The sequence below is a fragment of the Lycium barbarum genome, chromosome 3 (assembly GCF_019175385.1).
Source record: "Lycium barbarum isolate Lr01 chromosome 3, ASM1917538v2, whole genome shotgun sequence".
NCBI lineage: Eukaryota > Viridiplantae > Streptophyta > Magnoliopsida > Solanales > Solanaceae > Lycium > Lycium barbarum.
This window is the reverse complement of record NC_083339.1, coordinates 1,836,064-1,852,506: the sequence shown is the minus strand read 5'-3', so window position 1 is coordinate 1,852,506 and position 16,443 is coordinate 1,836,064. Positions and strand designations below refer to the sequence as shown.

Sequence of the window (16,443 nt, the reverse complement as noted above, 5' to 3'; positions counted from 1 at the left end):
AGAAATCAATAATAGTAGTAACTAGCTATTGTTTAAATATAATCCTCCCGCATAGTACATACCATCTCTTTACGTTGAGCATGGGTTTTTTTTTGGCAAAATTTAAAATTATGGGTCTTTTTCTACTAAATATAAACTAGTGGGTCAGTTTCAATGTTTTTTAAAAATAAAATCACAAACTTAGAATTGAAAATCTACCTTTTAGGTGAATTTGGCATTTGAAATGAAAATTTCAAATTTGAAGTCCAAATTGCATGGCCAAACGGCCCCTTAATCCGTGAACCTCAGAAGAGTTTTCTTTAATATGTTTTTGTGCTGTAAACTCGGTTATTATTAGTGATTGTACTTCAAACAGAATGCTATCAGTAATTTGCTCCCAAACTGAGGCAACTCCATTGAAATAACCTTGTGTTAGTTCTATTATCAAAATGATCTGAAATTATATGATTTAATTCTGAGGACCCCGCGCATAGTGGGAGCTTTATGCACCGGGCTGCCCTTTGAACAGCACAAAAAAGACAAGAAAGCGGAAGCAAATAAGTCCTCATAAATTGGTACATGGCATCACAGGAATGCACCAGCAGTAAATATTTAAATGTAATTGTTCTTTTTTCTGCTAAAATAAATAAATTATGATAAATTCCTTGAGTGTTGAATTTGTTTGGACGTGCCCATCTAAGTACGCACTAACGTGAATAGGGTGGAATGGATATAGACGGTTATATAGTTGACACCAATTAATTTGGAATTGATGCGTCGTTTTTGATATATTTGTTTTTTGCTATACATATGAGCAGTTGACTGATTAGCGGAAGTATTTCTTTGCAGAGTGTTGTTAGCGAGCAGAAAGTGAATGCTCTAGAAGCTAGTTTCATACAAGCACCTTCTGGGGAAAATGTTGACTGGCGTCTATCTGCAAGAATCTCTTCTTGCGATGTCACGGTATTGGGTTATGCTTTCGTTTCCTGCCTGTTTGTTCTGATGCATGTGAAATTTTCTGTTCATTTTGCATTGTCTGTGTCAAAAAACTTTGCAAGTTGGAAGATTTTGAAATGTTTGGCATATAGGTAACTTAATTCCATGTAATATGAATATTTACTAGTAACACGGCACGTGCGTTGGCACCCAGGTCATACAGAAGAAAGATAGTTTCAAGTATCTTGGGTCTATTATACAAGGAAATGGGGACATTGATTATGAAGTCACACACCGTATTAGTGCAGGGTGGATGAAATGGAGGCTTGCCTCCGGAGTGTTGTGTGACAAGAAGGTGCCACCAAAACTTAAAGGCAAGTTCTACAAAGTGGTGGTTAGACCAACTATGTTGTATGGGGCGGAGTTGGCCGGTCAAGAAATCTCATGTTCAGAAGATGAAAGTGGCGGCAATGAGAATGCTGTGATGGATGTGTGGCACACTAGGAGCGATAGGATTAGGAATGAAGTCATCCGAGACAAGGTTGGAGTAGCCTTATTGGAAGACAAGATGCGGGAAGCGAGGTTGAGATGGTTTGGGCATGTGATGCGGAGAGATGCAAATGCCCCAGTGCGGAGGTGCGAGAGACTGGCTAGCGACTGTTTCAGAAGAAGTAGAGGTAGGCCGAACAAGTATTGGGGAGAGGTGATTAGACAGGACCTGCTTACCGAGGACATGACCTTAGATAGGAGGGGTATGGAGGACTCATATTAGGGTAGAAGGCTAGTAGGTAGTCGCGTTTATCCTTTCTTACGAGTAGTTTTATTACTTTATAGTTTCTTGTCTCTTGATTTCTGCGAGTATCTGTTGATTTATAATGACTTATTTACTTTCATTGTTTTCATTTTCATAATTGCGTTGATTTGTTTGCCCGCATCTGACCTTTCATATGCTTTTTCTTGAGCCGAGGGTCGTTCGGAAACAGCCTCCCTACCTAAGGTAGAGGTAAGGTCTGAGTACACTCTACCCTTCCCAGACTCCACGTTGTGAGATTCACTGGGTATGTTGTTGTTGTTGTTGTATTTGGATAATGAGTTGAGGACAAACTACAAAGCAAAATGGCAAAATAAAATATTATGTAGTTTGATTTAAAAAATTTTAGGCACCCACTGATAAAAAAGTTTACTTTATAAATTTGAACACCCTTAGTTAATTTTCTGGCCCGCCACTGGGTTCTACCCTCTAGTTGTCTTATGTAAATTAAACTTCCGAAGGGTGGAAATTAAAGAGAATTCAGAAAGTAGAACCCGCTTTTATCGCCACTTTCTTGAAGGTATAAATGTGAAGAAGAGAATTGTCACGTCCCAAATCGAGGAATGTGCGGGCACCTACCTGTTTTCCCACGCGGTAGGTGAACCCGTCCCTTAACTAACATTCGAATAACAATAAAGTAACCCACCCAACATATTTATCTAACAAGTCTTACATAAATAAATAAAAAGAGTGCGGAAGTAATACATAATCCCAAAATCTGGTCTAGGCCGTACAAGAGCCACTACATAACTAAAAGTCTGAATACATAGTCTCAAAATGAAATACTTTCTCAGAAATAGCGAATAAGACAAGTAAAATGAGAGGAGTCATCCGGGCTGCGGATCTGGCCATGTGCTCGCCCTAGATGCTCGTCAACGATGCCTCGGGAGTCGGTCTCGAGGAGAAGAAGTCGATCCAGCCACGTACTCTGCACTCATAAAAGAATGCAGCAAGGTAGAATCAGTACAACAACACGCACTGAGTAGACATCATAGGCCGACAACAGTTAGCCAACATATATGTAAGTAACAGACTGAAATATAGATATGCTCACAAACAAGTACAACCAACACTGTCCAAGATAAACAAGTACAACCAACACTGTCCAAGATAAACAAGTACAACCAACACTGTCCAAGATAAACAAGTACAACCAACACTGTACAAGATCGGAATCACAATCACGAAATACCAAGTTCGAATGTCACCACAATTATAGTACAAAGTCCAAATCCAACAATACGAATATGTAAATATGAATGCAATGCAATGCAATGATACACACACGCTCCGGGCGGAATACCTCCACGCCTCGATAGTCATGACCCATGGGGGGCCCGCGAAGTCCATGTACCTGATGTGGCGCACAACCCGATCTAATATCTGTTGTGGAACGTGCAACCCGGTCCAATATATGTTGCAGAACGTGCAACCCGGTCCAAATATAGCGGAACGTGCAACCCGGTCCCAATATGCAAGTGGGAGTGCATGCATGATATCAAAGTCAACAAGAGTATATCAATGCCAAATCGTGTTACACATGGACACATATCACAATAACACTCTCAATATCATAGCCTTCCTCTTTACAAGACAATACCCAACATATGAGAGATGCGGTTTCACAATCATCATAAAACAACTAATCATCAAGTCTAGTATCACACATGTGACAACCAGCCAATAGATCATAACAAGGCAACAAGCCACAATCAAATAACAATACCAACCTAAGTAATCCATCTTAACTTCTTACCCGAAGGTGTACATGCTTTCTCCAACAATCACTAACTGTACATATGCTTCGCTAACCGAAGTCTAACCATAAGGTAAACCGTAACCTACCTGGTAGCTGAGCAGGAGCCAAGAACAATCACACCTTTGCTTTGCCTTTTTGTAGCGCTTCCAAATACTCAAAGTCTAAGAAAATTCGAATTCTATATTAGAAATAATGAAGAACAAAGGCCATATTGCTATATTTATCTTTCGAATCAAATTCAATTATGGAGAAAGGGGAAACGAGCCTACAAGGGTAAAACGGTCATTTTGATAGTGAAATATGCAATTTCAACGTTCTAGGAGTTTAATCCTACTAATCAATCGCTAAAATAACTCAAGAATGGATCAATTTCGAGATTCAAGTGAAAAGCCCCAATTTGGGTATGGACCCTAATTTTTCAACCTTCAAATTAATCAACATAAATAGAAGATTCAAGCCTATTAGCTATGAAATCATCAAATCCAATGATTAGATTAGTCAAACCCACCTACAATTTCCATTTAGAAAGACGAGAACTCATTTCAAGAAGTTATCATCAAAACCCATCTTTTCTCTTAGATTCTAATAGATTTCTAGCATGGATTTAAGCTTAGGAAGGTTAAAATAATGAATGCTAGGTTAGGAGACTTACCACAGAGAAGAATCAGCCAAGAACTCTTCAATTTGCCTCAAGAATGCTTAGGAAGTATTGAATGAAGTGATAGAGAGCTAAGGGTTTTATCCTAGCATTTAATGAATCTGGAAACACGCTACCCCGCTGCAACTGTCACCAGTCCGCTACCATGGGGTCGCTACTGCGGATCCGCCACAGCGGATTCAGGTCCACTGTGGTGCCCTAATCGAATATCAACTTTCCGCTATAGCGGGTCCACTATGGCGGATCTGGTGCTGCTACAGGGACACCAGACACCAAAATTTCTGGTTTTTTATCAATTCAATCCCGAAATCCAACAATCACCTGAGACCTCCACATACAAACCAGACATGCATTCACACATAAAAACATGCTACGGACTCACTCGTGGTCTCGGAATTCCCAACGGAGGTCTATTTGACCGGGTCAACACCCAATGGCCAAATACCACCTTTCCAACCAATAACCCAAAACGCTCTCAAATGCCTTGGGAATCGAACCGAACATCTCATCAATTCACAATCAACCATCCGGACCTCTCGGAATCGGCGGATTCCCGAAAAAAGTCAGTTTACTCAAAAGTTAACTATTGGTCAAAAAAAGTCTGTTTACCAAAAGTAAACTATTGGTCAAACGTTTTTCACTTTAAAGCTCTAATTTGCACAAGTCATCACAAACCTTGCCCGATCATCTCGGTAACCGTACCACCCATCCCCGCGGGTTTAAATCGTACACATAGGGCTCGGGGAAGGGTCAACGGGTATAAAAGGGTAAAAAATGCTATAACGACGAAATGGGTCGTTACAAGATATCAACAACTTGATACGTCGTCTTGATAAATTTGCAAAAGTAAAATCATCAAAATGCTGTATGCTTTATGCGTTCTTTGTCAAAAGTGGAGGTTGCCTTGTATAACCAAACCATGTTGAGTGTATTCCTCATGTGATAAGATCTTAAATCCACTGAATTAAATCATGAAAAAGAAAGATATTGATCAGGTACATCATTTGTCCAATCTAGCAGCATAATCCGTCCAATCTTTGTGGGAAACTTATTTGTGAAGTGCGGTTTTGCTTTCCTTCGTAAAAACATAGACTGTTTGAAAGGTTGTGATGTTTACTGAAGGAATATGAAGGGTTTACGGCTCTTTTGGCTGGGGCTTTTTTTAATGAGTTTGGTAACTAATTTTTTAGTAAGGGTAATTAGGTAATTTTATTTTATAATTAAATAGGTTGGGGTATTTATGTAATTTAACTTTCAAGTTAGGGAGTTCATGCTTTTAATATAATATAGATAGATTCTTTAATTTAATATGTTTAAACTTTTGAGATTTCATTCTCAGAGTTTAATTAATAGATGTGGTTTCAGAATTTAAGGTTCCTTCTTATATTTGTCACCCTAGAATTGCTGGATACTATTGATGGGGTAAAGGTTATGTGATTTTAAATGGAATTTTCTTTTGTCGTGACTACTGCCATGTGGTCGAGATTTCAGTTGATTGGATTTGAGTTAAAGGAGCATTAATGTTGTGGAATCCCTGCTTGGGTTTTTTTTATGTAATATTCTATATTGTTCTGATGCTTGAAAGTTTTCCTCTTAATGAATTCTCTGGGTCTAGAAAAAGAAGAATGGATAAGGATGTAGATGTGGATGTCAGCCCTTCCTCACTTTTATTACTGTTTTGTTTGTCTTGGTACTAGAGGCAGCAGGGACGTATGATTGTTTGACAGCCCAGTTGAGAACTTTCTTAGCCACTATATTGCTTTATGTTTTGTTGGTCGTGGTCCACTATTGACTGTATTGGCCTCCCTCAACGCGCTTTACTCCATCTTATTGTTTTGATAAACTTAGTTTCATTAATATAATAGTAAAATTCCTGTATACTAGATGTACCACACTATACACCTAATCTGGAAATGTGGTAAATGATTAACAACCTTTCTACCCCCCTGCTCATGAAACTCCAGCTAGCGTATATATCTTTTTATTTTTCTCAAGATTCTGCCTTTACGATTGCTTAGCATGCTGTTGGCCATGTAAAGAAGCTGGTGTGTTTCGTGTTTTTGGAATCCACACTGAGAGGTAAGAGAAGTCTGTCACGTTCCTTCTTAGTTATGTCGGATGGATGATCATTCAGATCAATCTTTGTCCTTGTCATTTCGAATTATAGTTGTTCATAATCAAGATATTTTATTTGTAGAGGAACCCAAGTAAGTTGTGAAGTTCTTCCATCTCTCAGCCTGCAAATTTCTTCTGAATTTTGTGGTCCCACAGAACTCTTCCTTCCTGCTCTCTGCATATGTGGACGATTGATTTCGTCTTCTGGCGAAATACCATGTATGGCAGGGAATGCATTGCATGAGGAGGCATCTCCGCAGAACCTCTGTCTCCAAAAAGCTAATTCTAGTGTCATCTCCCTCTTTATACTAGACATGTCTGTAACAATTATCCCATATATTCATGATGCTTCTCCACAAAAGGCTACTCCATTTGGTCCGGGTATCTGGTTTCTTCCAGCCTCTTTGTTGTGCCCCAATCATGTCAATGATGATATTCTCCATGAAGTGTCGTTAGTCCTCCAAACGAAATCTCTAAATTCATTTGTTCACTAAGGCTCTATTGAAAACCTGTATAATATGAACCCCAGCCCCTTTATGAGCGATTTTACCACATTCTACTTTATGAGATGGTATTTCTTCACATTAGCTGGTATAGTCATAAATAACAAAAGCAGTAGGTATAGAGGCTAGATAATGTTACACTTAATCAAATTAAATTTGGTTTCCGCCTTCCCCTTTTTTTTTTTGATAAAGTAGTTTCATTAATCAACAAGGCCAAAATCGGCCGTATACCTCTGGTATACCAAAAAGTAAAGAACCTACAAAGAGATATGGCTCTCTACAAAGGACACCCAATCCTCTATACAACCAGGAACTATGTTCATGCACCAAAAATAAATGAGGGATCTGAGTCTTTACCCCTTCCTATAAATATCTTTGGTCATTCTGCTAGTTTTTTCTTTACTCTGTTGCTGGTTTCTGAACTGCAGAATCTTTGAGGGTTGCACTTAGCTGTAAGTAAATCCTAAGTTGTAGGAAGCGATCCTAGTTACACCTGACGACACCAGTCATCTGTTCTATGTTCTCCAGCTTGTCCGTTTTATAATCTCATGCTTCTTTAAATTTACCTTCAAAAATTATAGTATTATGTGTCTCAACTACTGAATTTGAACCACCTCGACATTACATTTGACTAGTTTTTCATCTTATATGGAACCTCTTTCGGAATTGATATTATTGGTGTCTAAACTGTTAACCTAGTTAAGCATGGCTCTTAATTCGTTATGCAAAAGATGAAGTAATCTTAACATATTAAAACATATAGTCAGATGACTGGAAATTATGATATAAGATCTCTTGTAAATTAACTGGGATCTTGTCTATTCTTTGTATATGGGTGGTATCCCCTTGGGTGCTTATTCTTTTGAATTTACTTCTGTTTATCATTAAGAACTGATTGGGAAAGAAAAAAGGAATTTTAGTTTTGCAATAGTATTAGGGCCCTTTAGGCCACGATCTGAAATCATTGATTAAAATATAGGTTGCTTTGAAGTTGAAATTTTGTTTGGACATGCAATTTGGATCTCAAAAGTTGTATTTTTTTCTCATAAACATGAAAACCCCACAATTTGTGAAAACTATCAAAATTTCCCCAGTTCTTATACATTCTTTCCAGATGAACAAACCATAGTTCATAAACAAGGTATCGGAATATCCTAAGGTGCCGCATTAATAAATTGCGTATCTCCATGTTCCTTTTATAAATAAATGCTTGCAATTACATGCTATTACAAATTTCAAATACACATAATTTTACAAAGATCCAATGGTCCAATAAATCAACATTAGTTTTTTTTTTGAATGGGTAACAACTTGCGTATAAACAAAAACTCAGCACCAATAAATCAACAATAGTAGTGACTAACTATTCATTAATATAATATTCCCACATGATACATACAATCTCTTCACATCGAACATTAGTCTTTTTTTATAAAATTTAAAATTATGGGTCCTTTTTATAAACTATAAACTTATGGGTCAACTTTTAGGAGAATTTGGGATTTGAAATTGAAGTTGAAGTTTTGTTCAAATGTCATAAACAAACGCCGATTTCAAATCAAAACTTCAAATTGAGCTCCAAATTGCATGGACAAACGCCTACTTAGTATGGACAGTGGAGTGGATATTGTGAACAAACAGTAAATGATGCATCTCTTTGTCCCCTTTGTTAAACTGATTTTCTTCCCTGTCATCTCTGTCAGATTGAGACATACTTGTCCCAAGAAAAATAACATGCATAAAATAATAATAATTATGTGTTGGATTCCATCTCCAATTCACAATTTTGCATAGGCATTGTATTGGTTCTCATGTCAAGGTTGTTATTGTCTCTTTTATTTTGTTTTTTTGTTAGTGCATGTGAATATCAAACAATTTTAAATCACTTATCTTTCGAAATTACTTGACAGGTTTTCAGGGAAACCTATGACCGGTTTTTAGAATTTATGAAAAGGAGCAGTGCTGTTAGCCCTGCTGTAGCATTAGAAACTGCAACTGTGTTACAGGTGATCTTTTCTGAATATCCAGTATATTATGTTTTACTGTCATGTAAATGTAGCATTTTGTGAATGAAGCTAATCTTTTGTATCTAATTTCTAATGTAGAAAAATATTGAAAAGATGACTCGCAGAGCTCAGGAGCAATTTCAGATGGTACTCAAGAAGCAAAGCAGGTTGCTTAATTTGCTCTGATTTTTCCACTTTTTCCTTGTTCTAACGTAAAAGATGTAATGCCCGATGCGCAAGGGCTATATATTATTCTTTTTCTGCGTAATGTGATAGGGGTAAATGCATATCCTAGATCATATATGTTTCCTGGCAAAAGTAGTTGGCAGCATAAGCCTTCCTATGATGTCTGTCGTCTGAATAATTTTCAGCATAAGCCTTCCTATGATGTCTGTGGTCTGAATAATTTTGTGTGCTTTGGAACAAGCCTTGTGTATGATTTTGAGAAGTTTGACTTAATTAGTTTATTGCTTATTATTTTTATTTCCTTTTGCCTTGATTAATCAGAAAATTTAGAACATTAACAATGTTACATGAGAGTGAATGTTCGGTCTCTAAGGATCAACACATCCGATTGATGAAACCTCAACAACAATATACCCAGTGTGGTTCTACAAGTGGGGTCTAGGGAGGGTAGGGTGTAATCCTTACCCCTACAATGTTAATATTGTTCTGTAGTTGTATGAGATTGGACAAAACAAATAATCGCATTGTAGCACACATAAATGAGAAAATGAAATGCCTCAGACTGTTTAATCATGTCTTACTAGACCTTTGCGTGCTTTGGTCCATTGGTGTGATGAAATGATGATTGAAGGTGGTGATGATTGATGACAAGACCTAAAACCACATGGTGAAAAGTTGTATCTGTCGACTATTAATGCAAAACTTAGCTAAGAATGGGACAGAATGGAAAAGCAAAGGATTCCAATATCAACTAGGTGTTATTATTGTTGACACTCTTCCATTAGGCCATTTGTTATCAGGACCATTTTCAATTTGAAGAGTTTTATATCTGCATAGGGATAACTGGAATTTAGAGAATTCCTATTTTGGAAAATCTCTATTTTTTTTTTTAAATGCAAATTATTTTGGGATCATTTGGTTCACATGCTACTTGTGAAGATTACAAACCAGCGGTTGTATAATATATATTCGGTGAATAATGATGCGGGATTGCTATGAGGTGAATATTATTATAGGAATTGTTATTTGCTGAATAATGACACAAGGAATGTCATCCAAGGATATGACAGAGATATTATAAACGCGACACCTGTTAGAGTTCTGAAATTTACATTATGTTTTGGGAAAAGAATAGAAAGAGAACTGGAAACGTCTCCTGGAATATGCAAACAACCTAACATTCAGTTTTTTCCTTTGAACCTTTTTTTTTCCTAAATCCTGTTTTGAATTCCACAACTTTTAGTGGATTTTTTTTAGTTTGTTCTCTTAGTGGATTTTTTTTTTCAGTTGATATTTTAACTACTTTACCATATTTTCAAGCAACTTTTGCTCTTTTGGTTAATTAAAAATAGAAAGTAAAAGACGGGAAAATTGCCAAGTGGAAAGGGCCCTCCACCTCTAACCATGAGGCTTGGTGGCCTGATGCCACCAAGGGACCAAAACGGGTCAGCTGCTCTTTGACTCCTATTAGTAGAAAACCATAATTTTTTGTAAGGTTTTTTACTTTTGGCATGCTTCTGGTATTCGGGTGTATTTTGTCCCTTTTTATGAAATTTTATTACTTTATCAAAAAAGAGTTGCTGAAAATTAGAAAGTACTCCCTCCGGATCAAAAAGAGTGTCCATTGAGCCATTTGCACACCCCTTAAGAAAATACTATCTCCTAGAAAAAATAGGTAATTTGACTAAACTGCCCCTAATTAAATAGGTATTGGGATTTGATCACATAGCGCTTAATAGGGGCAAATTTGATCCGGAGGGAGTGCCAAACCTCATTTTGATCCGGAGGGAGTGCCAAACCTCATTTTGATCCGGAGGGAGTGCCAAACCTCTTTTTGATATGGAGGGAGTGCCAAACATACAAGAGTATAGTAATGTAATAATCCATCTGCAACTAAAATAATTTCTTTTAATATGCTATTTACTACATATATTAATCCAACTCCTCAGAGTTTAGATTCATAGAATTGGCCACTTCTTGTTGAGATCAATTTGTGTATCACTGTTTTGAAGTGCACACTTCTCTAAAGCGAATGGCTTCGCGCATCCAACGATGACCCTACATTTTATTGCTTTAAGCGATGAAGCGATGACTTTTACTAACATCGTATCTGATTGACAATTCAGTTCTTATGGTTTAGTTCTTGCTTCTTCGAGTGGATTATTCTTTGGTGCTGATAACTTTGTTTCTCAGATTTTCCCTTGATATTGATCTCGATGCTCCAAAAGTCAGAGTTCCTATTAGACCACATGGCTCCTTGCAATGTGATAGCCATCTTCTGTTGGATTTGGGTCATTTTACTTTAAATACCAAGGTATGTCATGTTCAAGAAGCTAAGTTGTTTTTATACTATACAAAACCAATTAGCACGTGTGTCTTGGATATAGGGTGATGGCCTGCTGGGTGATCAGAACCAAAGTTTGTATTCTCGTTTCTATATCTCTGGAAGGGACATAGCAGCTTCTTTCACAGACTGTGGTTCTGATAGTCAGGAGTGCAGTTTGTCATGTCAGCCTTCGGCATGTCATAACCTGGAAGATTCCAAGAACTTATGCTCTCTTGTTGATAGGTGTGGAATGGCTGTTATTGTGGATCAGGTACAAAATAATGTAGTTTATTCTGTTTTGTCTTCACGATCAATGCCTTTAATTAGCAGTTGGATTCTGATGTCCTCTTCTTGTGGTTGCTTAATTTTGTTACTGTTTATCTTTTTGTGAAGATTAAGGTGCCTCATCCCGGCCATCCATCAATGCGTGTTTCTGTTCAAGTTCCTAAATTTGGCCTTCACTTTTCACCGGCAAGATATCGCAGACTGATGGAGTTGTTAGACTTACTCTACCGAACAATGCCAGATACCGAGCAGCCTGCTATTGAAACTCTCCCACCAGAATATGCCCCATGGTATCCCCCTGATCTTGCAACTGAGGCTCGGATCCTTGTTTGGAAGGTATGTAGGTGTTGTGTGAATTGCAGCTACTATATTAATCAAAGGCTTAATATCGTTAACTTTACTTTGTTTTATTGATTTAGGGGATTGGCTACTCAGTTGCTTCATGGCAACCATGTTATCTTGTGTTATCTGGTTTATATCTTTATGCCTTGGACTCTGAGGTCTCCCACAGTTATCTTAGATGCTCCAGGTGCATATTTAAGATTTTTGATATTCATTTTCCGGACTTTTCTCTGCCTTTCTTTCACCTCCTTATATGGAAGTTGTCTTGAACTTGTTTTTGTCATTTTGAATCCTATAGTATGGCCGGTAAGCAAGTACATGAAATTCCGCCTGCAAACATCGGAGGTTCCTTTTCCTGTATCAGCATCAGTGCCAGAGGCATGGATCTGCAGAAGGTATGCCAGTCTCCTCATTGAAATTCTTCCGCAACATATAGATGGGCATGAATAAAGGTCGTGGAAGGTGAGAGAAATCAAGAATCAAGAGAAAATGTGGAGTCAAAAAATGTGTAGCAACTATTTGATAAAGCATATAAAGAGAAAGACAGCACTTAACCTATTGCTCTATGGAAGTTCTCAGAGAAAAAATCATCTTACTATTAGACAGTCAAGTAATCTTAAAAAGAGGTCTTGTGTGATGAAAACCATATTTGAAGAAAATCCTATAATTCAATCGAAATTGGTTCAATGCAATTTGGAAGTCTGACAAAAAGTTTGGGCAATTGTAGTGTAGTTCCGAGACCCTTCTACATCAAAAAGAAAAGAAAAAGAAAAATGGGGTAAGAAATGAAGGGGACACAAGTTGATACATGGTTAACAAGGGCAGCCCGGTGCACTAAGCTCCCGCTAAGTGCGGGGTGAGGGGAAGGCCGTACCACAAAGGTCTATTGTACGCAGCCTTACCCAGCATTTCTGCCAGAGGCTGTTTCCACGGCTCGAAACCGTGACCTCCTGTCACATGGCATCAACTTTACGAGTTACGCCAAGGCGCCCCTTCAGTATATACATGGTTATAGAAGATAAAACTCACTGCACCACAATCTAGGCTCTCCAATTTGTAAGAAAATGATAAGTAAGTGAAATGTTTAAAAAGCAATAAGACGAAGAAAAGGGTTCTATCACCACCTTTGGGCCTATATCATTATGAATGCTAATATTGTGGCTAAATTTATCCTTAAACCCGGATTGTTCCTGCATGTACAGGATGAATAACACTCTTTCTTATTTATTGTAAATCCGTTGTTAATATTGTGGTACCACCACCAATGTGTTTCTTTTGTTCTTTCTGCCATGTATTTTACTTTTTTCATCAGGTTCTGAGTCCATGTGCAACTGTTCTTCCTTTTATGTCTTGTACTTTTCTTCATTAGGTTCTGGAGTGCTCTAACACCATGATAATTGAGTTCCGTGATGAGGAGATGAAAGCTACTTGGCTGAGAGAACTTACAAAAGCCACTTATCGAGCTTCTGTATGATTATACAAATAATGTTTATTGCTTTTCTCATTCTTCCCGGTCTTACTTCCTCTAACCACCTTAAAACTCAGTACCTTCTTTACATGTCTTTGGTTTTAGGCTCCTCCTCCTATCGACATACTTGGAGAACTAGGTGATGGTGTAATGGAAATTGCCGAATCTCAAGCTGTCAATGCTAGGACAGCAGAGCTTGTTGTTAATGGAACGCTGATTGAAATGAAGTTATCAATATATGTAAAGGTTGGTTGTCAGGATTGTCGTCCCTGCTAATCTTTCTTTTGTCCAGTTTTCGTAGAAGTATTTTGCTTCTACTTGGTTCTTTGTCCTCCCTCTTGAGGATTTAAGTAGTTGTATCTACAAAGTCTTATGCTTCTGCTATTTCGTTTCCCATCAAATTTGCAGGCTGTTGATGATCTGGCAGAGAGACTTGATGAGACACTACTTCTTGACGTTCTTGCTGCTGGTGGAAAGGTTTGTCTGACTTCCTATACATTAGTACAATATCTAGTTCTGGTTATCTTTATTCTGTTTGTAATTCAGAATTTGTTTAGGTTTTGCTTGTAAATTATTTGCCAAGGATGTCAGTATTTGGAACCTAGCCAAAGAAAAAATGTGCATCAATAGGAGAAATAATTTTTTTTTTCCCCGGCCGGGGAGGTTGGGGGGGGGGGGTGGAGAGATTTCAAACAGTTGTCCATTGATGCATGGTTGATGAAATGAACCAAGAGTTGCTGCTGCTGTGTGAAAGTCTTAGAAAAATAATCCCTTCGGAGAGTATAACTAAGTTCGCTCCGTTTTACTTAATTCATGAAGGACTTTGCCTTTCTCCAGGTCAACGTCTTTGAAACCTTATTTTCCTGTTATTTGATCAAATCTTCAAGTCCTTGGTCAATCAAGATGCCTATGGTGTTTTTTGAATTCCTTTCTCTTAAGTAAGGTTCTGCTATAGTACTAGAACCACGGATAACTTCCTATAGACGGTCTTTATAGATTAAATAGTGATGATTGAATAACTGCATGGATTGATTAGCCATCCCACCCGCAATGACTTAAGCATAACATTGTGGGTGTGTGCTGTTGTAAAAGACAACAATGAGTAGCGAAATCTGAAATGGACCTTTATAAAAAAAGTAGTGAAATCTGAAACGGGAAAATGCTACTTTATTTAAGCACTTGAAATTCTAGAAGTTGGTCTTATATCGTTAAATGTGGTTTGTGTCAGAGGCCATATACTTTTATAAAGTCATCTTGTCTTTCTGTCTGAATGAATCACTGCACTTTGCGCAACATAGATACTTACATCCCGCTGCTGTCCTTGTGTTTTGTTTTGCCATACATTTTACAGTGAAAGTAGATAATGTGTTTGCAAAACCTGAGTGGTAAAGGGGATCGTGGAACGGAACTGCTAGGTAATAATAGTCTTTGCTAAGTCAGTATTTTAAGGAAAAGGAAAGAAGGACGAGGGTAATGAGAGATAGTTCTAGGAATTTTCTCCTGTGAAGCATGGACTTATTTTAAGGTGGCAGAGTAGGCCTGGTTTTAGCATAAGCTTGGATGAAGTTGAGCTTGCCTCAGATTGTCTGATTTATCTAGGCAAGCTAAAGGAGGCGGTAATTTTTGAAATGAAAAGGGGAAGAAAAAACCTGGCTGGACCAAACAATTCTGGAGGCTTAAGGGCCCAATCTCCACCAAACCTACTATTTCTCAGTCTCCCCAGACTGAGCTTAAGTCCACGATGTCAACGGTAGCTGATATTAACTCTTGACCACCATCTAGAAGCCAATGATGAAGCTAAGGAAAGGAGCCATCCTCTACGCAGACCAAGACCCACAGTAGGGATAACCTCACCATTGGTGAGTGACTCAGACCCTGTGTGCTCATCGCATGCCTTCGGCGACTGTCTTTCTCTTCCCCGGTACGATTCCGGTGTTCACAGGATACATGATTCGACAGAATTGAGACATCCAAGCGGACCAAGCTGGTTATGGGGAAAGCATGCAAGACTTTCGGAGTTATAGTGGGTTTGAACATGAAATTCTTAACATGATCCTGAGAATGTAGCAGAGGAGACAACTTCAATTGAAAAATAACGAGCTATGGGAGGGGAGATAAAATCTAAATAGCAGGGCAAAACTGATGATAAAAAGCTGATATGCATGTGAATTATGATTGGGGAGAAAATAAGACAAGGAGAAGGTAATACCATTCTTTTTCCGGATGAAATTCAAAGTTCCCAGCTGGAACATAAGGGATTTGTGAAATAAAAGGCACGGGATAATATTATTAAGATTCGTAACGCTATTGTGTTAACTGCACTAGCTCTTTGGTTCGTGGATGTCTGACAGAACACTACTTTGCATGTTATGTACTCAGTAGAGACTCTAGTGTAGTGGACTGTTCTCATTTTCATGTTGGACGATAACCCTTATCAATGTACAAATTGTTGTTATGTATGTAATTTAAAATTTATGTTGGATCAGCAACCCTGTTGACAATTTAGTTTCAAATGCTGTCTTGTGAAACTCCCTTCACAATTTAGTTTGGACCAGTTAAACTGAAAATCATCAGCTACTGTGCATCTTTGTGTTAGAAATTGAACATTAAATATAGTTATATTCTTTACCAGGTGCGTGTACTGCATTCAGAAGGTGACTTGGCAGTAAAGATGAAGCTGCACTCTTTGAAAATTAAGGATGAACTTCAAGGTTCTTTATGTTCGGCTCCCCAATATCTGGCTTGCTCTGTTTTAATGGATCATGGTGCTGCCAGCTGCCCTGACCCCTTAGAACCTCATGGGAAAGAGCAACCTTTGGCGGTAATTGAAGAGGATGATATTTTCAAAGATGCCTTGCCAGATTTCTTGTCCTTTACCGATCCTATTGAAGCTACGACCCCTGAGAAGGAGCTATCAAGGGGAAGAAGTCTTGCTAGTGATATTTTCTATGAGGCACGGGGGTCTGATGACTCTGATTTTGTCTCTCTAACATTTACAACGCGGCATCCTGATACTCCTGACTATGATGGCATAGATACGCAGGTAGAATACTTGTCTTAAACATTGCT

At 38.1% G+C, this 16,443-nt stretch overlaps 1 protein-coding gene across 2 annotated transcripts in view; it reads left to right on the top strand.

Annotated features, from left to right (window-relative positions):
* Window positions 1–16,443, top strand: part of LOC132629881 (uncharacterized) — a 77,130-nt gene that overhangs the window by 33,646 nt on the left and 27,041 nt on the right. For both annotated transcript variants that reach the window (XM_060345285.1, XM_060345286.1), the window contains exons 15-26: window positions 829–942; window positions 8,672–8,767; window positions 8,867–8,934; window positions 11,147–11,267; window positions 11,341–11,550; window positions 11,673–11,900; window positions 11,984–12,093; window positions 12,205–12,301; window positions 13,276–13,374; window positions 13,480–13,620; window positions 13,783–13,851; window positions 16,007–16,417. In XM_060345285.1, the coding sequence (XP_060201268.1) occupies window positions 829–942; window positions 8,672–8,767; window positions 8,867–8,934; window positions 11,147–11,267; window positions 11,341–11,550; window positions 11,673–11,900; window positions 11,984–12,093; window positions 12,205–12,301; window positions 13,276–13,374; window positions 13,480–13,620; window positions 13,783–13,851; window positions 16,007–16,417 (1,764 nt within the window). The remainder of the gene's footprint in view (window positions 1–828; window positions 943–8,671; window positions 8,768–8,866; window positions 8,935–11,146; window positions 11,268–11,340; window positions 11,551–11,672; window positions 11,901–11,983; window positions 12,094–12,204; window positions 12,302–13,275; window positions 13,375–13,479; window positions 13,621–13,782; window positions 13,852–16,006; window positions 16,418–16,443) is intronic.